Source organism: Cherax quadricarinatus, chromosome 51, assembly GCF_038502225.1.
Source record: "Cherax quadricarinatus isolate ZL_2023a chromosome 51, ASM3850222v1, whole genome shotgun sequence".
Classification (NCBI taxonomy): Eukaryota; Metazoa; Arthropoda; class Malacostraca; order Decapoda; family Parastacidae; genus Cherax; species Cherax quadricarinatus.
This window is the reverse complement of record NC_091342.1, coordinates 612104-638695: the sequence shown is the minus strand read 5'-3', so window position 1 is coordinate 638695 and position 26592 is coordinate 612104. Positions and strand designations below refer to the sequence as shown.

Sequence of the window (26592 nt, the reverse complement as noted above, 5' to 3'; positions counted from 1 at the left end):
CTTTCGTAGTGAGTGATTTTCGTGTGCAAGTTCGGTACTAGTCCCTCTAGGATTTTCCAGGTGTATATAATCATGTATCTCTCCCGCCTGCGTTCCAGGGAATACAGGTTTAGGAACCTCAAGCGCTCCCAGTAATTGAGGTGTTTTATCTCCGTTATGCGCGCCGTGAAGGTTCTCTGTACATTTTCTAGGTCAGCAATTTCACTTGCCTTGAAAGGTGCTGTTAGTGTGCAGCAATATTCCAGCCTAGATAGAACAAGTGACCTGAAGAGTGTCATCATGGGCTTGGCCTCCCTAGTTTTGAAGGTTCTCATTATCCATCCTGTCATTTTTCTAGCAGATGCGATTGATACAATGTTATGGTCCTTGAAGGTGAGATCCTCCAACATGATCACTCCCAAGTCTTTGACGTTGGTGTTTCGCTCTATTTTGTGGCCAGAATTTGTTTTGTACTCTGATGAAGATTTAATTTCCTCGTGTTTACCATATCTGAGTAACTGAAATTTCTCATCGTTGAACTTCATATTGTTTTCTGCAGCACCAGGTGTAGGTTTATTTAGGCACAGATACACATACCTGGAGAGGGTTTCGGGGGTCAACGCCCCAGTGGCCCGGTCTGTGACCAGGGCTCATAGTGGATCAGGGCCTGATCAACCAGTACAATTATCACACATAATGTAAATTACCTAGGATTACCCAAAAAAAGTCATGCAGTGACTTATTTCCATTGGAGTCTTTGACTTGTTTGATTTCAGTCTATCTAATTGTCTGAGGATCATGTCAATGGTGACTTTGCTATTAATTTTTCTCCTCACCTGTATAATTATTAATCTTGGGATTGAATTTTGCCTTACACAAGAGGATTTCTATGTAGAAACAGAGAGCAAATAAGTGTTTAAAATGGTGCACATTTAATTGTCAGTAAGAGTAAGCTGAACTTAGTTACACTTGCCCCTCAAGGAAGGTTCCTTGATGCTGGCAAGGGGCTCTTGATCTAGGGAATTGGATCTGTACTCCAGTTCCCTGAATTGAGCCTGGATACCTTCCACATCATCCCCACAGACACTGTATAATCCCACCGGTTTAGGGCTTTCCCCTTGATTATAATAATTAGTTACACGCTAATGAGCACCACGTGTCGTCTCTTACTACGTAGCGTCCCTTACTACGTGGGGCTCATTAGCACGTTGTGTCCCTTACCACATGGAGTCTCGTAGCACGTTGTTTCCCTTAACACGTGGTGTTCATTATCATATGGCGTCCCTTACCACAAAGCGCTCAAGGCATTTTCCTTAGTTGCCTGTCCCTCGAGCTAGCGCCGTCTAGGTGTTAAGAAAGTTGAGCAATAGCTCCTGGATCTGCTACTTATCTACATGGATTTCTTTGTAGATAGTGTAGTGGTTCACCAATAATTTGTTTTTCCCGCGCTTCTTATCATTATTTGTAATCCGGTCAGTGATTCAGATATAGTGAAGTGTGTCCCTCTATGATGGGTTTAGTCAACCACTAGGCTTTGGAATATAGCACATTTTCCAATTTCTATTTTCATGCATTATATTCTTATATTATTATTATTATTATTATTATTTTTATATAAAAGAAGCTTCAAGTCCTGCTGAGGTCTGGACACTGAGAGGAAGGTTCAAGACGTAAGCTGTAAAAGGTTTTAAAAAGCAACAATATTTTCAATTTTATGAGTCATGATGACCTGCCTAAATTATATTTTATCTTTATTGATAAAAATAATAAAAATAGTCAGTTAAGTAAACCACCAATATCACAAGATGTGCATAAATATAATTATCAGTTGAGCAGTATAAGAGAATTATCACCTGATACATTATGTATAAAGTTGATATTTCAAGTTGAAACAGTAAAAGAATGTCACAAGAGTTGTCAATAAATGCCGGGACGTGAGGCTCAAGCCACCCATATATCCTTCAGTATTATACCAGTCACTATTAGTAAAACTGTTTTAGGGTGTTTGGAAGTTGAGGTAGCGTGAGAGGTAATAAATGAGGTTATAAGGTGAGGTATAAAGAGTTAGAAGAGAGAGTATAAGGTAGTAAGTGTGGCAGCGTGGCTGGCCATGAGCAGTGTAACAGCAGTGAGCAGGAGGCTCACATTCCATGGTGGGACACTGTTCAACTCGCTGTTATACACACTTCCTGTCAGACAGGTGGTGGTGGTGAGGAGGAGCAGTGTGTTAGTGTGTAGGAGAGAAGTAAGAAACATCGTGGGTGTGTGTGGTGGTGTATTAAGGGCGCCACAGAGCACTGTGTCAGCCACCATGGCGCCCATCATCACTAATAATCTACCTCCCTCACAACTCGTACAAGAATATATCGAGCAGAATAAAGTTATGATCTTCAGCAAGTCTTACTGCCCCTTCTGTCACAGGGTCAGTACATCAAAATGAAGAACTAAACCCAAGGGGGTCATATAGCACCAGGGGAATGGGAGGCGTTCAGGAGTGGATCAAGAGCCCTCCACCGGCATCAAGGCACTCCCCTTAAAAAGTCAAGAGGTACAGAACTCTTGATCCAAGGAATTGGAGCTGTCCTCCCTTTCTTTGGATCAACTCTTGCTTCCCTCCCATTCCCCTTGTACTGTATGAACCCTGTAGGTTTAGTGCTCCCTCATGCATGGTATAATTATCTTCACATCTAGTTTATAAATTTGAGTGTCCATTTTTTGCTTTAATTTTGTCATTTGTTTTATGAAATGCCTTAATGAGAGTAGAGTAGCTGTTACTTTGAATTATTCCAGTTTTATCCAAATTTCAAACTGTCGAGTTCTCAAGAATAAAGAATTTTATTCAGTGGAGCCAGTGTCAAAATATTTTCATTAAAGTCCTTTAATCTCCCCCAGGATGTCTTCTCAAGAGAACATTCTTAATGGGACTCTTCATCCCTAGAACTGTACTTATCTTTTCCTCTTTCTGGATCAAACCTGATTTTCACACACTTGAGTTACTTAGCTGTTCTAACTTTTAAGGTTTAAACAAGATGCTACAAGGACTTAATGGAAATAAGTCACTTTGACTTTTTGGGGGTTATCCTATGTATTTACACCATGATAATTGTACTTTGTACCTGTGCTTAAATAAACTTATTTACTTACCAATGTCTCCCATTTCCCAGGTGCTACATGGCCTGTACTGGTTTAGTGCTTTCCTCTGAATACAATATAAATCCCCAGGATGCAACCAACAGCAGTTGGCTAACACCCAGGTACCTATTTACTGCTAAGTGAAAAGGGGCAACCGATGTAAGGAAACATGTCTAACTTTTCCACTTGTGCTTGGATTGAACCAAGCCAAAGGCTCTTCCACTTGAAACAAGTGCTCGTGGCTCACTTGGTAGCAGCTTACGCTTACACAAAGATGGTTTTTTATTCTAGGAAGAACAGAAATGTTGGTCATGTTTCCTTACACCTATTCCTCCTCTTCACCTAGCAGTAAATAGGTACCTTTTAAGTGTTGGTAGCTGGTTTTGGGTTGCATCCTGGGGAAGAGAATAAAGTGCAATTCAGGATTTATCAAATTTTGTCCATTAAATTTTTAATCCATTTACACATTTGACAGTAACAATAATGGACAGTTCAGGATTAAATAGATGATGTTAATAATAATTTTTCTACAAGTACATGTACAATGTATACAGGCCTAGCTGACATCAATTACATACTACTACAGTATATAGTAAGCCCCTTGTTATGTAGAGCATTTCAGGGAAATTAGGTCAGTTTTGTCCCCAGATGTGACCCCCACGAGTTGGCTAACACCCAGGTACCTATTTTACTGCTAGGTGAACAGGGACGGCAGGTGCCTTAAGGAAATACGTCCTAATGTTTCCACCCATACCGAGGATTGAACCATGGCCCTTATTGTGTGAGCTGAGTGTGCTAGCAGTTCAGCTGGATGTTGTCAGATTTTACTTATTAAATATGACTGTTAAATAAAAGTCCATTATACAGAGGTTTTTACTTTTGAGCCTAAATTTATCCCATTTTTAAGTAATCATTTTTATGCTGATATAATTATTTTTATAATTACTGTTTATTAGGATCAGTTAAAATTGATTTACAGTAATTAATGTTTATTAAAGAGTAACTTGTAATAGGCAGTCTTAGTCGTTTATCTGCAATTATTTTGATATCTACAAGTTGGGTTAGAATATAAATAAATTAGTAATTTAATATAGACATGTACTGTATTTGATTTTCATAAACTTTGTAAAACACAATATAGCAGTAATAAATATAGCTGTTTAGAATTGATAATAATGATATTGATTTTGATCACACACAAACAGCCTTTCCTGCATTAATTATTAAAATAACTTAGGTTACTTTGTTTCAGGTGAAGGATCTTTTCAACCAGTTGAATGTGCATTACACAGCATTGGAACTTGATCATATGGGTGAGTTGATGTATACTAGGAAGACTGTTGTGGGTCATTCTTTTCCTATTCTTGGGTAACACCAAGAAATTAACTGGCTTGTTCTTTGACCTTGAAACTGGTCATTAATGCTTTACTGTTTCTGATTGTGCTCACTTATTCCAGTAATATAAAATATATAATGTAACATTGTATACTTGACCTCAGTATTTAATTTCAGTATTGTAGAACACAAGATTGTTTATGTAAAACTTGTGTTTTCAGAAAATTATGGTGCATACACTGTTAACTTAGTGACATTTGTCACTTTCTTCACTTGGGAAAACCTTGATTTGCCAACAGGAAATTTGATGACTGGTGACAGGATATTCCAACATACTGTACTTGGCTTGGAATTTTCTTGTCTATTTACTTATTTCTAAGTTTATGACCAAAGTTATGTTCATGGTGTCATGTCAGTGGTATAGAAATTGTTTCATCTTAAAAGTTTTTTCCAGTGAATATAGTCTCTACTGCATCTATGATATACCTGTAATCAGTTTCAAGAGTCATTCTGCTCCAACAGCTCAGCTTGGAGCCAGGGTTTTCTAGTGCTTGCCTGGTCAAAAATGCTTTTGTTGTTGACAGCCCACTGATCTGCATATCCATCACACCCTGGTTGATCTGGCATTTGATGGAGGTAGTGATTGAGTTTTCTCTTGAAGAATTCTGCAGCTGTTATGGCAATATTTGTGATATCTGCTGGTAGTATGTTGAATGGTCTAGACTCGCAAAAGTTGATTACCCAGTACTCTGACAGTGTCCATGGCACCCCTGCTTTTTACTGGGTTCATTTTACACTTTCTACCAAATCTTTTGCTCTAGAATATTGTTATGGCAGTGCATAGGCTGGGATTAAATCCTCCAGTATTCACATGCCGTTTATATTGTTATGCAAAGTACCACTCTCGTTTCTCTGCTCCATTGATTACCTATTCAGTACTTTGAGGCATTCTAGGTAGTTTAAATACTTTATTAGCTTTGTGGGCAGTAAATGATCTCTATATTTATTCCATCTTTATCTCTTCTGCCTTGAATGAACTCGACACTGAACTGTACTCTAAGCAAGAAAGCACAGGTGATTTAAATAGTGTCACCATTAGCAGTTTTTCTCATTTTGAAGGTTTTCATTATCCACCTCATCATTTTTCTAGCTTTCATAATATTTGCCATTTAGTGGTAACTAACTGAAAGGTAAACTGGCATTATTCAAACAGTATGTCCATTACCATTAAAAACCAATTGTCTCTGTTCACCCTTATTTAACATGCTTATAAAAGCCTGCTGGATGTTCAAGCTCCTAAAACTCAACACCTCCTCCACCCCCCTGCCCAATTCTCAGCTGCCCTGTCTCGTATAAGGCTTCTTAATTTGGGATGAAAATATACCGCAGAAATAAAAATACTAAAACCCATGTGGGAAAGTGGTGTATAATGGTTGTCAGTAGAAATGTATAAGAATTGCCTCGTAAGTAACCTGTTCATGAGACAGGAAGAAAAGATCAACACTCCTTCCTGAGTGCAGAACAATTAATAGGATTTTGTTTCACACATGAAATGCAGGGTGGGGGAGAAGGATACTTTATTTAGGTGGACAGTTCCTGTCTGCCAGTCTACTACTACTAGTATATATCCCAAAAAAGTGTAGAACAGTGAGAATGTATAATCGGTATCATGCTTCATACTTTTAACTTTAATGCTTTATTCTCAGTGTTTATTACATTATACAGTGGACCCTCAGCTAACGATGGCATCACCTAATGTTAAATTCAGCATACGATACATTTTAACGCAAAAATTTTGCCTTGGCTAACGCTAAAAAACTCGCCCTACGCGATTCGTTCGAGACGCGTCCACGTGTGGCCTGAGTGCCAGTGTTTACAAGCCAGCCAGTGCGGTCGCATCTACGCATACATTCGGTACATTTCACATTATCCCAGTGTTTTTAGTGCTTGTAGCTGCAAAATAAGTCAACTTGGACCCCAAGAAATCTTCTAGTGCCATCCCTGTGGTAAAAAGGGTGAGAATTAGTATGGAATTGGAAAAAGAGATTAAGGAAATGTGTGCAAAGTGACTTGAAGTGCAAACCTTTATGGATGAAAATCACCCTCACACAGCTATTGCAAGCTGTGCTGGTGACTGTTACAATGACAGTGTTATGAACCACTTTAGACGAATCATAAAGGAACGAGAGGTACAGAGCTCTATGGACAGATATGTTGTGCAACAGAGGTCCAGTGACTCTTAAGCTGGTCCTAGTGGCATTAACCCTTTGAGGGTCAACAGGCCCTCTCCGAAACTCGTTCTCAGGGTCAGCCAAATTTTGAAAAAAAATATAAATATTTTTTCTTATGAAAAATAGTTTTTTTTTTCTAAACATTATAGGCTAAACAAAAAAACTTTACCGTCAATACTTACCGAGATATGGAGGCGTGAAGTTTGCCAAAATTGAACAACATCTGGTAACGTCGCCGACTGCCGTCACCCGGTATTTTTCTATTTACTTTTTTATGTACTATTTTCAATTATTTTTCAATTTTTCTTTTTCTGAGTAACTTTTATGGCCTCTGAGGCCAACATGATCAGTATTTTGTAAGTTATTTCTTTTTCAATACTACACAATAAGGGTGTAAACACTGTTGTCATTATTTTGTTTATAGAAAATATTTACACAAACAAACAATATGAAATGTTGTTTATTACTATTTTTCTATATTTTATATACACATATACAGTCACAGGGAATGTTTCTAGAAGTTCTGCAGCCTGTGGAAGTCTTTGAAACATGGTGTCATGCACAGTGGTGTTTTACATTCCTCACACATAAAAACGAGTGTCTCTGCGTTGTGGGCGTTTTTTTGTATGTGAACAGACGTAACACCTCTTCTGAGCCTTTTTCTTGAAAGCAGTAGCAGGCACTTTTACCAGGAAGTGATCACCATGCTTCAGACGAGCAGGTAGTTGTTGATAATTTGGTGGGCGGTCAATTGCAGGTGGTGTTCCTTGGTACTTGAATACTATTTGTCTGATGACAGACAAACAGAATTCGCCGTACAGTACTGTGGTTTGTTTCTGGTCCTCATCTTATACATATAAGCATTGAGCATGGAAATGTCCAGAAGATGGAAAAAGAGTTTTATGTACCACTTATAACTCTTGCGAACACAATCGGCAAACCCAATCTGCATGTCACATTTGTCCACTGAACGCATGTTGAAGGTGTAATCAATCACAGCTGCAGGTTTTAGAATGGGTTCATTGCTCTCTCTATGCTGCCTGCCACTGTCTGCCATTTCATTAGGGTGAAATGATGACAACAGTGTGACATCTCGTTTGTCATGCCACCGAAATGCCATGATGTCATTGGCAGCAAACGCCTGCACCTCACCTCTACGAGTGCCAGTGTCAAACCTGGGCATATGTTTCCGATTTGCACGCACTGTGCCACACACATCTGTCATGTTCACTCGCAAAAGATCACTGAGTGAGGGGCTTGTGTACCAGTTATCTGTATATACTATATGCCCCTTACCAAGGTATGGTTCTATCATTGTTCTAACCACATCACCTGAGATGCCCAATAACTTCCTGGTATTTTGCAATGTATAACTTCCAGTGTACACAATAATATCCAATACCAGACCACTGTAACAATCACAAAGCACAAACAACTTTATACCAAAGAGTTTCCTCTTGCTTGGTATGTACTGCTTGAAAGAAAGTCTTCCTTTGAACAGAATCAAAGACTCGTCAATTACAAGCTTCCTGAAGGGATAAAAATGCGTACTGAATTTCTCTTTCAGATACACAAACACATTCCTAATCTTATATAACCTGTCGTTTCTGTCAGGCCTAGTTTTGTCTGAGAAGTGAAGCATACGTAACATTAGCACAAATCGATTCACTGGCATTATATCACTGAAACCTGGGGTTGCAATCAGGCGGTCTGTTGACCAGTATGATTTCACTTTGTGCTTATACACATGTGGCATAAGCATTATTGTGGCAAAGAAAAGATACATCTCAGCCACAGTTGCTTCCTTCCACTGGTGTAGACGTGATTTTGGTGAAAATAATGTTTGCCATGGTGTAGTCGTAGTATGTGTTGCTTTCCATGACAATATGTACTTTCCATCAGTGGTTCGTCAAAGAATAACTCGAAACAATCCAGTTCAGTGGCAGTGTTCCCGAGTGTACAAGATGGCCGTATTCCACTTTGGCTGTCATCAAACTGGTGGGCATTTGGAACAAAATTGACAGCTTCCTGCCAATCCCAGGTGCAGTCTGCTGGTGGGTACTGGACAATGACAGGTGGTTGAGGTTGTGGTTGCGGAGGCTGGTGTGGTGGGTGGGTGGGGGATGGTGGCCTTTGTTGTAGATCAACTGAGGCAGCGGCGTGGGTGGCAGCATGGCCCACTGCTGGTGCCTCACCGCCGGCACCACTACCACCACACACATTTTCCATCCCAATTGCAACAGTATCATCGTCATTTTCAATGTCTGTTCCTGTTGTACAGCCACGGGATGTACTCTGAGATGCACTCCTTCCCCTTGGAATAGCATATGGCACACTACCAGAGCGCATATATCGTCGTATATACTGACGCTTCACTGGGGAATATTGCACTTCACTATCACTACTGAAACTAGTTTGAAGAGCTTGTAGTTCATATTCACTATCACTATCATCACACATGCTCTCATCTGAGTCTGGGATTTGTGAAAATAGAAGTTTCCTCTTGGATTCTGGTACAACTGAACGTGAACAAGACGGCCCAGCACCAGAGGTGGAAGGCTGAGGGTCGTCTGGGTTTTCCTCACTATTACCGATATTATGGTCATTAGTTTCGGTCAAAACCTCGCCAAAACCTTGAAACTCATCTTCACTGGCACTTCCATCTGTATTAGAACTGTTACTGGGGAACAAAAGTGTCCCAATTCGCCGAGGAGTGAGGAGCTTCTTACCACGAGGCATGGTGGATATTGTTTACTAAGATGGCGTTCCCACAATGCACCACTGGGTCCCAGATTTTTTTTCTACCGCGCACACAGACCCATTCTCTCACATGTAGGCCTACCAGCCTTTTCCCGCGAGATTTGACGGCGCTAGAATTTGTGCGTACTAGTACGTCAAAAAACCCTACGTGTAAAACGTACTAGTACGTCCGAAACCCTCAAAGGGTTAAAAGAAGAAGGGAAGTAACCCCAGAAAAGGACTTGATACCTAAAGTCCTAATGGAAGGGGATTCCCCTTCTAAACATTAACAACTTCCACACTCTCCCCTCCTCCCATCCCATCAATCATCACCAGATCTTCAATAAAGGTAAGTGTCAGTTTGTATTAAAATTAATATTTCATGTGGTAAAAAAAAAAATTTTTTTTCATACTTTGGGGTGTCTTGCACGGATTAATTTGATTTCCATTATTTCTTATGGGGAAAATTAATTCAGCTAACAGTAATTTCAGCATACGATGAGCTTTCAGGAACGGATTAATATCATTAGCTGAGGGTCCACTGTAACTGTAAACTGTGTACAGTAGAGTACCTGAGTGCTTTTATTTCTATTTTTTGACCTGAATTAAGAAACTGAAACAGTGCCCTGTTAGTCTGTTATGTCAAGGGTTTACGGTACATATTTTCTCACTTGTTCATTCCCAGCTTACAAATGCTTCAAGTTACACAAACATCTGTACTTGCAAACAAGTCACTTGGGTACCAGTTAAGATTCTTTAACTGTTGAGCCACAGTACAAAAATGTATTTGTACTATGCAATTTTCTTTATATACATCTCATGTGTGTGTCCATAATATAGGAATACAACTCATTTCTAAGTTGGGATCCTTTTTACTGCATGTTTGTGTGTGATTATCATTGTCTTTCAGTGGTAAAGTAGAAATATAGCATTGCTCTCTTGGCAGATAATGGCTTGGAGGTGCAAGAAGCACTGGCAGAGAGGTCTGGTCAGAGTACTGTACCTAATGTCTTCATTAATGGAGAACACCTTGGAGGTGCAGACAAGACCTTTGAGACTCATGAAAAGGGAGAATTATTACCTTTAATTAATAAATCTGATCATGACTATGATTATGACTTGGTAAGTAATGTACTTGTCTTGCATACCAGGCAGTACATACTGTCCAGGCTTGGGAATAATATTTCAAACATTATCTTTGAGCATATTCAACTAACTACTTTCAAGTTTTATTTTGGGAGTCGGTACATAACATACATTCCTTTTTTATACAGTGGTCATGAGGGCACACAGATATTAGCACTCGTACTTATATAGTAATATGTTGTGTTGATTTAACCTAGGATAAAATCAAATAACCCATACCTCGATTGCTAGCACACTCAACTCAGAGGTCCAAGGGTCAATCCACAGTTTGGGTGGAAACACAACATGTTTGCTTAAGGCGCCTACCTGCTCTCCATGTTCACCTGTTAGTAAAATTGGTACCTGGGTGCTAGTCACTAGTGTGGGTCACATCCTGGGGACAAAATTGACCTAATTTGCCCGAATTGCTCTGCATAGCAAGGGGGCTTTCTATATACAGGTACTCACTTAACGATCGAGTTCCATTTCTAAGAGTAGGTTGGTAAGTAAATTGGTCGTTAAGTGAGGAGCCACCCCTTGCTGATATTTCAAGCATACTGTACTGGTAGTGGGTTTGTGTCATCCATCTTTAGATATTGTTTTAATGTCACCTTTACACCATTTATAACATTTTTTAGTATATTAAAAATAGAACTAGTCATTAAAAAACAATAAAAAGTAAAACATACAGTACACTGGCTGGAGAGCTGGTCGTAAGTCTGAACAGTCATTAAACAGGTAGGGCGTTAAATGAGGAGTACCTGTGGTAGTATGTCATTGATGTCAGCTAGGCCGTATACCTTGTACATGTACTTGTAGAAATAAAGATTATTATTATTAAACAGGTGGTTTCTTGTACTCAGTTGATAGAATGGAAGGCATACTAGCAAAATAGCTAAGAGTTTGGGTGACTGGAACAATGGAATTGGCTTAAAATAGAACTCGGTGGGTGACATCACAGATGCGTAAATACTGCTAAGGCCAGTAACTTTGCAAGAGCATAATTTCGTAAGTTTCCATCCAATTTTATACTTTTGGATTCATTACCTTTGGAAGGAGATTCTGTCATTTCATAAGAAAAAATATTTTTTTAGTATTTTTCATTTAAATTCTTGGACCCTGAGAGCAATTTTGAGATCAGGGGTCTGGACCCTGAAAGGGTTAACCCTTTGAAGGTCTGTGCCATAGTACTACAGGCTTGAGCTCAGGGCCTGTCCTGTAGTACTGTGTGATTAACTCAGCTCACTCATATACGCAGATATGAGTGAGCTTATATGAGAGAATGGGTATGTATATATGGTAAGTTTGCACTGTATAAAAAAGAATCCTACCCCATGCAGTGCATACCTGAAGGGTATTCCAAGGGTCACCGCCCTCACAGTCTGGTCTATGATAGAAAAAAACTGACCGTGTATTTGGTTTAAAATGGCAACTTTGAGGTGTATTTTCAGATGGTTTTTATTGATGTATTTTCAGCTTCTTGGTATCAGTCGATAATTTGGAAAATATATTACAGAAATTGCAATGATATTGATTGGTTTCAGGACTGGAAGTATGATATTGAGCTCAAGGTAGCAGAAATGTTTGATTTTTGCCAATTATCTCAGATAGTACGCGTCCAACTGGTCAGTCTAATACACGTTCACGTATGTGCTGACATTATTTATACAATTATTACAATAATGTGGTAGTTTGCATAACAGTAAATCTTCTATTTTTTGTGTGAATAAAAATTCAAAATGGAAAGCAAGCATAATATAGGAGAGGCCTGGGGAAATAACAAATAAACAGAGGAAATGTTTTAGTCCCAGGAATGTCTACATTGTTTATCCTGTACCCTATTTTTTAACCCTTCAGGGTCAGTACTCCTGATCTGAGAATTGCTCTCAGGGTTGAAGATTTAAAAAAAAAAAACTGTGAAATGATAGAGAATCTTTTCCAAAGGTAATGAAACCAAGAGTATGAAATTTGATGGAAAACTCACGGAATTACACTCTCGCAAAATTAGTGGTCTGGACGATATTTATGCACTGGCTATATCGCCCATTTTGAGTCCTACTTTAGACCAATTTCATTGTTCCAGTCACCCAAACTCTTAGCTATTTTGCTAGTATTCCTTCTGTTCTATCAATTGAGTACAAGAAACTGCCCATTTACCTGTTTCAACTACCCAATAAAGTGATCAGAAATAGGTAACGATCGGAAATAGGTAACTTGGCCAATTTCACACAAAATTAAAAAATTGCCAATTTAAAAATTGTCCAGAATAAACAGGTATAGACATTCTTGGCACTAAGAAGCACTTCTTCCATTCATTAGTTTTGTCCCCAGGCTTTTTGTATATTGTTCTCACTTTCTATTAAGAAATTTTATTCACACAAAAAATAGAAGATTTACTGTTATGCAGACTACTGCATTATTGTAATAATTGTATAAATAATGTCAGCACATTCGTGAATGTGCGTTAGACTCGCCAGTTAAAGTGTATTGGACGCGTGATGTGATTTATTTACTCTTGAACATTGGCAAAAATCGAACATTTCGCAAAAATCGAACATTTCCGCTACTTTGAGCTCAGGTTCAAGCTATTTTCAGTCCTGAAACCAATCAAAATCATCACTATTTCCGTTATATATTTTCCATTCTATCATATGAGACCAAGAAACCGTGAATAGAACCATAAAAAACTATACAAAAATGTGCCGCAAAAAACTGAAACCATGTTTTTGGTTTAAAAAACAAAAACCTGATGGCAGTTTTTTCCTCATTATGCACTGCATGCTGCAGGATTATTTTATATAGTGCACACCTGTCACATAGACCCAGTCTCTTATCTAGGCCAAAATTTACTGCTCACAGCTTATCTGAGTGAGCTAAGCTCATGGCTTAGTACCATGGCATCGACAGTGACCTCAGAGCCATAGTACTACAGCACAGTCAGCCTAAGGGTTCAACAATTTATATTCAGATTTAATTTAATTCTGTATTTTGTTGAAAACAGTTGATACGAATATGAAGCCCTCCATTATCGAATCTTAATTTGTTTTTTCTTCTTGAATTTGGAAAAAAATATATTTGAGAATTGCACCATATTTATTTAGAAATTAAGACGAGGTAATAAATTACGTAATTTGTGTTCTTTTACAATGCATAAATTCTTTCATCAACAGATAGTTATTGGTGGTGGCTCTGGTGGCTTGGCAGCTTCCAAGAGAGCAGCAGATCTGGGAGCCAAGGTTGCAGTATGTGACTTTGTCACTCCGACTCCAAAGGGCACAACATGGGGACTTGGTGGTACTTGTGTTAATGTTGGCTGCATCCCCAAGAAACTAATGCATCAGGCAGCAATTCTTGGACATGATATGAAAGTGTGTATTATACATATACATATGTATATTGATGTGCTTCTGTTACGAGAATTGGAAAAAATATACTGAAAATTTAAAACATGCTCTTTTCAAGATTAACCCTTTTATTTATTGTTTGCATGTATTACCAGTAAACACCTGGAGGTTGGTGGCCTAAATTTTTTTAATTATCTTGATATACTCATGTCATTGGGTGGCCCTTTGTTTTTTATACAGTACGTACCATATTGTCCTGCATATGAGGCACTTTTTTTTTTAGTCTTGGAAAATCACCCTGCTTCTTATATGCTCAAGGTTTGGGTAATGCTTTAGCAGTTGTTTACAAACTTTACATTACAACTGCCTGGAAACATTGTGCCAGCAATCAGCCAACACTCATGTGCTTGTACTATCCTGGAAAATACGCTATATTCTCTTAATGATACAAAAGTAGTCGGTGCATTTGAATTCATATTTTATATTTTTAGGCTTTTAAAACATCAAAATTGCAATTTATGTAAAAATTTTGTCTGCTTTCAGGATTCTCGAGAATTTGGATGGGAGACTCCAGAGGCAATTACTCATGACTGGAACAAGATGGTGGAAGGAATCCAGAGTCACATAGGTTCACTTAACTGGGGTTATCGTGTTGCTCTTAGGGATAAGAAAGTTACCTACCTCAATGCTTATTCAACATTCATTGACTCCCATACACTCAAGGTATTGTATATCAGATTCCAAATGTTTCATTTCTCTTCAACTCTGAGGATATTACTCAAACCTCATAATTTTTATAGCTATTAGATTATGTCTAGAAAAATATTGACATGTTACCTATAGTGTGTTGAACTAATGTTGGGTAATGCAATCTTGGAAGCTCCTAAAATATCTTTTTAAATGTGTTTTGTTGAATTGCTGAATCCTTATCAAACTTCGTAAATGAAGTGAGAAAAGGAAGATGAAGTGTAATATGTGTCATCATAATGAATATGGGAGAAAGTTAAAAAAAAATATATATATCACATGGTGAATATAGATGGTGTGATAAAATATTAAAGTGCCAGATAGAGAGGTGTCTAGTACAGTGGAACCTCGGTGTTCGAACTTACTGGACCTCAAATGAACTGAAGTCCAAGTAGTTTTGTTCAGAAAAAATTGACCTGGTCTTTGAGTGTTTTTCTGGAGTTCAAATGTGCTTGTTGTAAAAAAAATTACACGAAAGCTGTTCCAAAAATGCTTTAAAGCGACCTCTGACACTGATGTAACTGAGACTTTTGGAAGTCAGTTCAACATCCTCCAGTGTACGAGGCTGATAAAGCCTTGAAATACTGTTTTGGACATTGAACTTTTTGCAGTTCGAACACCACCCAGGAACCGATTAAGTTCAAACATTGGGGTTCCACTGTATTTGTCAATGATTGTCTTGAATATTTGTAGATTTTATCATAGTTACATTCCTTTAGTTTATTATGTGCTCACTAACTTAAATATTTTGATATTCAAGGGTTAATTTTACATAATTTTTTCTTTACAGTCGAGAATTTTAATATACGTATTTTAATTTCTTCCAGACTGTGGACCGTCGTGGTAAGGAAAAAATTGTCACAGCTGACAAATTTCTACTAGCCATGGGGGGACGTCCACGGTATCCCGACATTACTGGTGCTAAAGAGCATTGTATTACTTCTGATGACATTTTCTCGCTTCCTTATGCACCTGGTAAAACCCTTCTTGTTGGAGCATCATACATTGCCCTTGAGTGTGCTGGTTTTCTGGCTGGGCTGGGTTATGACACCACAGTTATGGTAAATAGCTCAAGAGAGATCTTCAGTTTTTACTGGCCAATGTAGATTCTGCTGTACCTCTTCATGAAGTGCTGTTTATAATATATTCATAAAGTGGAACACGAGTGCTAATTTAACTTTGTTTTTAGGTTAGGTCTATCCTGCTTCGTGGATTTGATCAGCAAATGGCAGAAAATGTAGGAGCATACATGGAGAAAAATGGAATAAAGTTCATTCGTGGAGCTGTACCATCATCAGTGGAGCAGGTTAGCCAATAAAATGAATTATATGTGAGTTCTTTAAATAGCTTCTTTTGATGCAGAAGTAAGACATAAATGCCAACAAGTAATAAGATGACTAAATGCAGGGCAGCCTTTATTAATGTTTCACCCAGGGGGGCATTAAAAAGTATTTTACATAGAAAACAGTGCATCTAAATAGTACACTTCGCAGCTTAGGTCGGGTGAACAATAAGGAAGTGGAGCATCAGAGGAGCACTTGCTGGAGGCTTACTGGCACAAACTAGGCTTTACGTTGCTGCTGCTCCAGGATGAAGTGGGCAATGGGTATATATGCTTCTGTTCTGATTAATGTTTGACAGTTCAGGACTCCATACACCTGCATATACTTTGTCATTTGATGCATTAACAGTGTAGCTTCTTCTCACACTATGATGTTGGCATGAAGTTGCTGTGCTGTACGCAAGCATTATTGGCACTGCAAACTCTGTATGCCTGCTTAAGTTCTTATAGGCATGTGGAAAGAGCACTGGAAGTTTTAAGGGTAGACTTTGTTGCATCCCCACAAAAGTCAGTAAATTTAAGTCTGGATGCTATGCTGGGTGTGGAAAATCATGTGACGTCTGATTTATTGTAGTGGTAATTACAGCTACATCAATCCTGGCTTGATATAGGATAGGAGAGACCAAGTTAACTAGTGATAGTGGGTAAAATGAATCCCAGGCCTTTAACCTGGGATTGAAGTTTGCCATCCAGATCCAGAAACCCAAGCAAATCATTAATATTTTAACTAGGAACCACTGAATTCAGGTGAGGAGGAAACCTGGCACCGGACCTCTTCCTCTTTCAGTCCTGTTTTACCTCTGATTGTTAAAGCTCCCTAGAGTGAACCTCACCACAAATGTCCCTGTACTGCATTTTTCTTATTTATGTACTCGTCAGTATTTGATTTCCTTGAAAGATTATCTGATAATGCATATAAGTTCTCAGTACTACATGCATGGTTTATCACACTGTTGCCATCTAAATCATCCTTTAACCCTTTCAGTGTCTGTGCCTTATAGATACATCTTACAAGCCAGTGTTGGTGACGTATTAATATGCCAAAATTCTAGCGGCTTCAAATCTAGCGGGAGCAAGCTGGTAGACCTATATGTGAAAGAATGGGTCTGTGTGCTCAGTGTGTGTGTGCAGTATAAAAAAAAAATTGGGGCACCTGCATTGCATTGTGGGAACGCCACATCAGCAGTCCTTGTTTATCGTGTCTTGTGGTAAGAAATATTTAACTCCCTGGCGAATTTGGGACTCTTCTCTTCCCAAGTGATAGTTCTAACACAGATGGAAGTGTCAGTGAAGATGAATTTCATGATTTTGAGGAGTTTGTGACTGAAAGCAATGCCCGGGATACCAGATACAGATAGTGAAAAGGGAAAGGCAGCTTGGGTGTTGGGGAAGGCAGCTTGGGTGGTGGGGAAGGCAGCTTGGATGGTGGGGAAGATGGTGCGGGTGGTTGGGATGATGGTTATATAGTTATATAGATTATCATACATAGCAGCATGTGCAGAGAACCTAGGATAACTCAAAAAAGTCAGTGGCTTATTTCCAGCATGGGTGGTGAGGAAGACAGTGTGGGTAGTGGGGATGATGGTGTGGATGTGGGGATGATGGTGTGGATGTGGGGAAGGCAGCATGGGTTTGTGTAAACATGTTTTGTCAATATAATAACAATATTTGTGGAGTTATTGTATTGCATACAATGAGTGGATATATATATATACATTATGCATATATTGGTCTCACAGACCACACAAGTTACTTGAAAAAAAAAATATTAAAAAATAAAAGAAAAAAGTAGAATAAAAGTAAAAATAATATTACCGAGTGAAAGGCAGTCGCCGATGTTGCCATAAGCGGTTCACTTTGTCAACTTCACGCCTCTACATCTCAGTAAATACTGATCGTAATTTTTTTTTTTCTTTTAAAACACTCGGAAAAATATTCTTATGATTTTGGTAAGAAAAATATATGTATATATTTTTTTTTTCAACAAGTCGGCCGTCTCCCACCGAGGCAGGGTGACCCAAAAAAGGAACTAAAATCCCCAGAAAGAAAATACTTTCATCATCATTCAACACTTTCACCTCACTCACACATAATCACTGTTTTTGCAGAGGTGCTCAAAATACAACAGCTTAGAAGCATATATGTATAAAGATACACGACATATCCCTCCAAACTGCCAATATCCCAAACCCCTCCTTTAAAGTGCAGGCATTGTACTTCCCATTTCCAGGACTCAAGTCCGGCTATATAAAAATAACTGGTTTACCTGAATCCCTTCACTAAATATTACCCTGCTCATACTCCAACAGCTCGTCAGGTCGCAAATACCATTCGTCTCTATTCACTCCTATCTAACATGGTCACACATGTTTGCCGGAAGTCCAAGTCCCTCGCCCACAAAACCTCCTTTACCCCCTCCCTCCAACCTTTTCGAGGATGACCCCTACCCCGCCTTCCTTCCCCTACAGATTTATATGCTCTCCATGTCATTCTACTTTGATCCATACTCTCTACATGACCAAACCACCTCAACCCCTCTTCTGCCCTCTGACTAATACTTTTATTAACTCCACACCTTCTCCTAGTTTCCACACTCCGAATTTTCTGTATAATATTTACACCACACATTGCCCTTAGACAGAACATCTCCACTGCATCCAACTGCCTCCTCGCTGCAGCATTTACAACCCAAGCTTCACACCCATATAAGAGTGTTGGTACTACTATACTTTCATACATTCCCTTCTTTGCCTCCATAGATAACGTTTTTTGTCTCCACATATATCTCAACGCACCACTCGCCTTTTTTCCTTCATCAATTCTATGATTAACCCAATCCTTCATAAATCCATCCACTGACATGTCAACTCCCAAATATCTGAAAACATTCACTTCTTACATACTCCTACTCCCCAGTTTGATATCCAATTTTTCTTTATCTAAATCATTTGATACCCTCATCACCTTACTCTTTTCTATGTTCACTTTCAACTTTCTGCCTTTACACACACTCCCAAACTTGTCTACTAACCTTTGCAATTTTTCTTTAGAATCTCCCATAAGCACAGTATCATCAGCAAAAAGTAACTGTGTCTATTCCCATTTTGTATTTCATTCCCCATAATTTAATCCCACCCCTCTCCCGAACACCCTAGCATTTACTTCTTTTACAACCCCATCTATAAATTTATTAAACAACCATGGTGACATTACACATCCCTGTCTAAGACCTACTTTTACCGCAAAGTAGTCTCCCTCTCTTCTACACACCCTAACCTGAGCCTCGCTATCCTCATAAAAACTCTTTACAGCATTTAATAACTTACCACCTATTCCACATATACTTGTAACATCTGCCACATTGCTCCCCTATCCATTCTATCATATGCCTTTTCTAAATCCATAAATGCAATAAAAACTTCCCTACCTTTATCTAAATACTGTTCACATATATGCTTCAATGTAAACACTTGATCTACACATCCCCTACCCACTCTAAAACCTCCTTGCTCATCCACAATCCTACATTCTGTCTTACCTCTAATTCTTTCATTAATAACCCTACCATACACTTTTCCTGGTATACTCAGCAAACTTATTCCTCTATAATTTTTACACTCTTTTGTCCCCTTTCCCTCTGTATAAAGGGACTGTACATGCTCTCTGCCAACCCCTAGGTACCCCACCCTCTTTCATACATTCATTAAACAAAAATACTAACCACTCCAACACTATATCCCCCTTCCCCTGCTTTTAACATTTCTGTCATGATCCCATCAGTTCCAGCTGCTTTACCCCCTTTCATTCTACATAATGCCTCATGCACCTCCCCCACACTCACATCCTGCTCTTCTTCACTCCTACAAGATGGTATACCTCCCTTGCCCGTGCATGAAATTACCGCCTCCATTTCTTTGTCGACATTTAAAAGTTTCTCAAAATATTTTCGCCATCTACCCAATACCTCCATCTACTAACTCCCCTACTCTGTTTTTAACTGACATATCCCTTCGTTTCCAAGGCTTTCTTAACTTGTTTAACTCGCTCCAAATTTTTTTCTTATTTTCATTAAAATTTCTTGACAGTGCCTCTCCCACTCTATCATCTGCTATCCTTTTGCACTCTCTCACCACTCTCTTCGCCTTTCTCTGACTCTCCATATACTCTACTCTTCATATAACACTTCTGCTTTGTAAAAACCTCTCATAAGCTACCTTTTTCTCTTTTATCACACCCTTTACTTCATCATTCCACCAATCACTCCTCTTTCCTCCTGCACCCATCCTCCTGTAACCACAAACTTCTGCCCCACATTGTAATACTGCATTTTTAAAACTATTCCAACTCTCTTCAAGCCCCCCACTACTCATATTTGCACCAGCCTCCCCTTTCTGCCAATAGTTGCTTATATCTCACCTGAACTTTCTCCTCCCTTAGTTTATACACTTTCACCTCCCTCTTGTTGTTGTCATTTTCCTCTTGTTCCATCTACCTCTTACTCTAACTGTAGCTACAACTAAATAATGATCCGATATATCAGTCGCCCCTCTATAAACATGTACATCCTGGAGCCTACCTATCAACCTTTTATCCACCAATACATAATCTAATAAACTACTTTCATTACGTGCTATTCATACCTTGTATATTTATTTATCCTCTTATTCATAAAATATGTATTACTTATTACCAAACCTCTTTCTACACATAGCTCAATTAAAGGCTCACCATTATCATTTACCCCTGGCACCCCAAATTTACCTACTACTCCCTCCACAACATTTTTACCCACTTTAGCATTGAAATCCCCAACCACAAGTAATCTCACACTTAGTTCAAAACTCCCCATGCATTCACTCAACATTTTCCAAAATCTCTCTCTCTCTCCTCTACACTTCTCTCTTCTCCAGGTGCATATATGATTACTATAACCCACTTTTTACATCCAACCTTTATTTTACTCCACATAATCCTTGAATTAATACATTTATAGTCCCTATTTTCCTGCCATAGCTTATCCTTTAACATTATTGTTACTCCTTCTTTAGCTCTAACTATTTGAAACCTCTGACCTAATCCCATTTATTCGTCTCCACTGAAACTCTCCCACTCCTTCAGCTTTGTTTCACTTAAAGCCAGGACATCCAGCTTCTTCTATGTATATATATATATTTTTTTCTCCATGGGGAAGTGGAACAGAATTCTTCCTCCGCAAGCCATGCGTGTCATAAGAGGCGACTAAAATGCCGGGAGCAAGGGGCTAGTAACCCCTTCTCCTGTATATATTACTAAATATAAAAGGAGAAACTTTTGTTTCTCCTTTTGGGCCACCCTGCCTTGGTGGGATACAGCCAGTTTGTTGAAAGAGAAAGATTTTTTTTTTTTTTTTTTTTTTTTTCCAAATATTTTTAGAAACAGCGAGTTTAGAATCGGGTCTTGACAATGAAAGGGATAACACTTACGTAATTTTTTCATATTTGTTTTTTTCATCATTTTAAAATAAAATGAATTTGAGGTTGAAAAGCCCACTCTCCCACAGGAGTGGCAAGTTATTCTGTGCTTACTTAGCTATAGGTTAAGTGATGTATATACAGCTTCATAAGTAAGGAAGTGTAAAGTGTGTATTTTTATGTTAGAGATTGTAATGTACGTACTTCTGAATTAAGATGTCATTGAAAGTTTACTTATGAATTTAAATCTTCTGTTAGTCATTGCTGATATTGTTATCTAACAGATTGAGGAAGGAACACCAGGAATGCTGAAAGTAACAGCAACAACCTCTGAAGGAGAGGAAATAACTGATGAATACAACACCGTGGTCATAGCTGTTGGCCGAGACCCTTGCACTTCCGGTATTGGCTTGGAAAATATTGGAGTTGAGATGGCCAAGTAAGCTCCTATGAATTGTTACAGATATTTTAGTAAAAAATTAAAATAATGTGATAATAAAGTATTAAAGAATAATTGGAAATGCTGACATTTATATTTAAACTACTGGTTATGCTTAATACAGTGGAACCTCAAATTTCGAACTTAATCCGTTCCAGGAGCTAGTTCTAAATTCGAAAAGTCTGAAATTCGAAGCAATATTTCCCATAAGAAATAATGGAAATACAATTAATTCGTTCCAGAAACCCAAAAGTATTCACAAAAATAATACATTTTATAGAGATTAATTAGTTTTACATACACACAACAAATGCTATAGTCTTTAATTATGTATAGTAATATAAAATAACATTTTTACTTACCTTTATTGAAGATTGGTGATGACATCTGGAAGATAGGGAGGAGGAGGGAGAGAGTTGGGGTTATTGTTTGGAAGGAGAATCCCCCTCCATGAGGACTTCCGGTATCAAAGCCCTCTCTGGGGTTGCTTCCCTTCTCTGTATTTTAATGCCACTAGGACCAGCTTGAGTCATTGGACCCCAGTCTCACAAAATAACTATCCACAGTCATCTGTTTCTGTCTCACAAAATAACTGTCCACAGTCCTCTGTACATCCTGGCAAGCTCAACAAGTCTCACTCCAATCTCATACTTCTGTATTATTTCCTTCTTCACATCTATGGTGTTTCTCACTTTCTTTACCACAGGGGTACTGCTAGCAAGTTTCTTTGGGCCCATGGCAGCTTATTTCACAGTCCCACAAGCACTAAAGACAATTAAATAATCATAAAATGTGTGAATGAGATCGCAGGTTAGTGTTCACTCAAGCATAAACAAAGCTAGACTGCTCACAGCGCCTGCGCGGGGACGCGGACAGAGCGGGCCAGCGGACAGGTCCCGTACCCGGCGGTCCAAAAATAGGGGCGCGTTCGATAATAGGGACACAGTTTGTCCGAAAAAATGGTCTTATTTTCGAAATGTTTGATATGTGATACATTCGATTTTTGAGGTTCCACTGTATTTGTACAGTCTTGTTAAAAAAAAAATATGCTAGTAATTTCTCAAGATTTTATTCCTCTCAAGGGTGAGAGGTTCTTGATTCAAGGAATTGGACCTACCATTCCCTTCCTTGGATCAAACTGAATGCCTTCCATTTCCTCCCCTCCCCCTTGGCACTGTATGACCCTGTGGGTTTACCACTACCCCAGTGACTGTAGTAATAATAATATTAATAAAAATAATTGACTTTGTAATTTAATTTTAAGAAGTGGTAAGGTAATTGTGAACAATGAAGAGCAAACTTCTGTCCCTCACATTTATGCTGTGGGTGATATCATTGAAGGTGGACTTGAGTTAACTCCTGTGGCCATCCAGGCTGGCAGACTCTTAGCTCAGGTGAGACTCATTACTGCTCGTCTTTATGGCATTATTGTTAGCAGGATCTATTCTCTGCATGACCTTTAATGAATTGCTTTTTCAGTTAGATATTTCTGTAATTGCTTTACACAATGGTAGGATTGCTGGTGCCTTTCTTTGTCTCATAGACATGCAAGATAACATCTTTCTACTTCTACTTGCACTTAGGTCACACTACACATACATGTACACTTACATGTATACACACTCATCTGAGTTTTCTTCTGCTTTCTTAATAGTTTCTTGTTCTTATTTCCTTTCATCTCCATGGAGAAGTGGAGTAAGAATCCTTCCTCTGTAAGTCATAAAAATCATCTAAAATGCTGAGAGCAGTGGGCTAGTAACCCCTTCTCCTGTGTAAATTTAGAGTAACCCTGATTTCTTACTTTGAATGGAAACGTACTATTGGCAAAGGCACTTTTATAATACTAACCCTTTTTATTATTCATTTGTTCAACCTGATGACACCATTATAATGTGTATCTTCACTTTAATTTTATTAAAAGCTAACTGCAAATTTTGTCCACCTTGCAATGTTTCTTTTTAAATGTTATTTCCTGTCAAGCCATGGAGACCTGAAGAAGGAAAATACATTCAAATATTTTAATAAATTATTAAAATAGTTTCAGTATGTATAGTAATTTCAGTTTAAAATCTAAATTTAATTTCTCCTCAGCGCTTGTATGGTAATGGAAAATTATTAACTGATTATGTGAATGTGCCTACAACTGTATTTACACCACTGGAGTATGGCTGTTGTGGGCTATCTGAAGAGACAGCAATTGAAAATTATGGAGAGGACAATATTGAAGTCTACCATTCTAACTTCCAACCATTGGAATTTACTGTTCCTCACCGCCCAGAAAATGATTGCTATGCAAAACTCATCTGTGTTAAGAATGAAAATGTAGGTACCATTTTTTTTCTTGTTTAAATTGGTAAATATGAATAAATTTATTTTCTAAACCTGTATACTGTAAATAAGTTTTTATTTTTCCATTTGCTTATTGTATAATAGAGCTATGTTTTCATGTGCAGTATTTTGACCAGCACTAAACTAATTACATAGGTGTTACAGAGTTGCAGTTATTTCTGTGAAGAAGGCAGCATTATCATAATGCATTATTGGATTCTAAAAAAGAAAAGGAAATACAAATAGTTAATCTTTAATACTAGTAATACAATGTTAATGAGTTTGAAAGACTAGACATGTGATTTACATGAGTTGTGTCTGTCATATAATTTATAATTCTACTTTTATTGATGATAAATTAGACACGTGCAACATTTGGGTATCTTTATTGAGGAAACATTTTGCCACACATTGGCTTCATCAGTCCATACAAAGGAGAATGGTAAAGAACAGGAGTTTGAGGTAATCAGTCCCTCAGCGTTGAGTCGATGTAATCAGTCCATCAGTCTTGAAAAGAGCACAGCATATGTGCGAAGAAGTGATTTGTATACTGTAGACAAGAGGTGAAGCACTCATAGGCAGTATCACATTCGACAACTCCAGATGTGGAGTAGGAAGTGAAGAAATTCCTGTATTAAGACCTCAAGATGTTGCTGTGTCTGACAGGAATGTAGATAAATGGTTCAGAGAGCTGACAAAATTTGTGCTGATACCGATACCCAATTTTCAGCTGATACCAATGCTTTACCTTAATTTTTTAACTTCTAAAATTGTAATGACTATGGTCAATATTTAAGGGGAATACTTATTGCACAATGGGTATTATATAACACATGAAGGCTAAATATTAAATAACTTCATTTCTCTAACATGATACTGTCATTACTTGCCTAATATCTTAATTACTGGTTATCAAAAGTGTATGTATGTGTGAGTAACTCAGTCATGAGGCAGCATTAATGTTGATATTTTTAAGCACACTTGTAATATTAATATTTTAAAAAATATCAGCCATTTTTTTTATCACATACCATTACCATAAAAATGGCTGATACTGATACTTTGGCACATCCTAGAAATAATAGATATTATTTGATATGACTGCAGGAGCGAGTTGTTGGCTTTCATGTGCTGGGACCCAATGCTGGCGAGATTACACAAGGGTTTGGTATTGCACTCAAGCTTAATGCCACCAAATCTGACTTTGACAATCTTATTGGCATCCATCCCACTTGTGCTGAGGTAAAGAATGATAAATTTTACTTTATTTGAATGTACAGTACAGTTAACCCCCACAAATTCATAAAGTTCCTTATTTGTAGAATTAAATTATACAGTATTTTATTAATTTTGGTGTTAAACCATAAAATTTCATTCAGATTGTGCTTTTCAGATTTTTAATGGCTTCATTCTGACTATTCTTTCAAATGAAAGTCAGTATTAACCAGATAGTGATACAAGACTAAGGTGTGCGAAAATCAAAATATGCAGACAATTTTTGCATCATTTGCAGGACCTATTGGAATGTTGCTCATTGTGAATTTGATTAGCCAGCTGTACAGCTTAATAGATACGTGTCAATGGCAGCAGCTAACTTAATACAGTATGCTGACTTTAGGGCCAAAATATTTAAAAGGCAGACTGTAGGATAGAAGCATAAAGAATAAAAAAATATTTAATATATTTTTTTCTCTCCCCCAGATCTTCACAACATTGAATATAACAAAGAGATCTGGAAAGGATGTAAATGCACAGGGTTGCTGAGGTTAAATATGCTGCCTTTAGCTATATGTGACCAGGAGTAGGGGCACATACGATTAAGATTGCATTAGATATTTTCTTATAGTCTGATGAAAGATAAATTCTTGTCTTCAGTAATGCCCTTTTCCAATAGTATATATTTTAAGTTTCAGCTTTTAACACTAGTTTTTGAACTTTACAAATATTTCTCACAAATGTATCCATTAGCTTAGTCCCACATGAAGAATACATAGTGTAGCTTCCTGCTCCTGGTCATATGCTAATAGCAGCAGGTTTCCAATACTGAGACCCAAGACGTTGGAGAACTGACAGATGCAGGTATCGTGTAGATGGGTCAAGATTTTGAACTACTCGATGCCTGAACTGTCACTTGGACTGCATTATGAAGGTAGTTTCTCAAAACCCAGGTTTGGGCGAGGTCTACTGGAAGTGGAGTCATTGGCGTCGAGGTTCTGTGGTTTTACCACTTTCTCCATGTTTTCACACCTTCCATCGGTCTGAGGAAATCAGATTGAAGATATAGTTATTTAACATGAAATGGAGTGGTACTGTACTGGTATTTATTTTTGTACACCTTTGTTAGTGCCACTGAAATATTAAAGGGCTTATATTATGAAATTTAATAAAATTTTCTTTGTGA

General features: G+C 38.1%; 1 protein-coding gene across 2 annotated transcripts; it reads left to right on the top strand.

Annotated features, from left to right (window-relative positions):
• Positions 1-1989: 1989 nt before the first annotated feature.
• Positions 1990-26592, top strand: Trxr1 (Thioredoxin reductase 1). Of its 2 annotated transcripts, none has more exons than XM_070095647.1 (12): positions 1990-2401; positions 4364-4424; positions 10363-10538; positions 13712-13909; positions 14429-14608; positions 15460-15693; positions 15822-15938; positions 21709-21863; positions 23128-23257; positions 23955-24185; positions 25299-25433; positions 25893-26592. In XM_070095647.1, exons 1-12 carry the CDS (start codon positions 2090-2092, stop codon positions 25953-25955), a joined length of 1992 nt encoding a protein of 663 aa, XP_069951748.1. In that variant the 5' UTR covers positions 1990-2089; the 3' UTR covers positions 25956-26592. The 2 variants fall into 2 exon arrangements, with proteins under 2 accessions (XP_069951748.1, XP_069951749.1); XM_070095648.1 differs by lacking the exon at positions 1990-2401 and adding an exon at positions 2509-2527.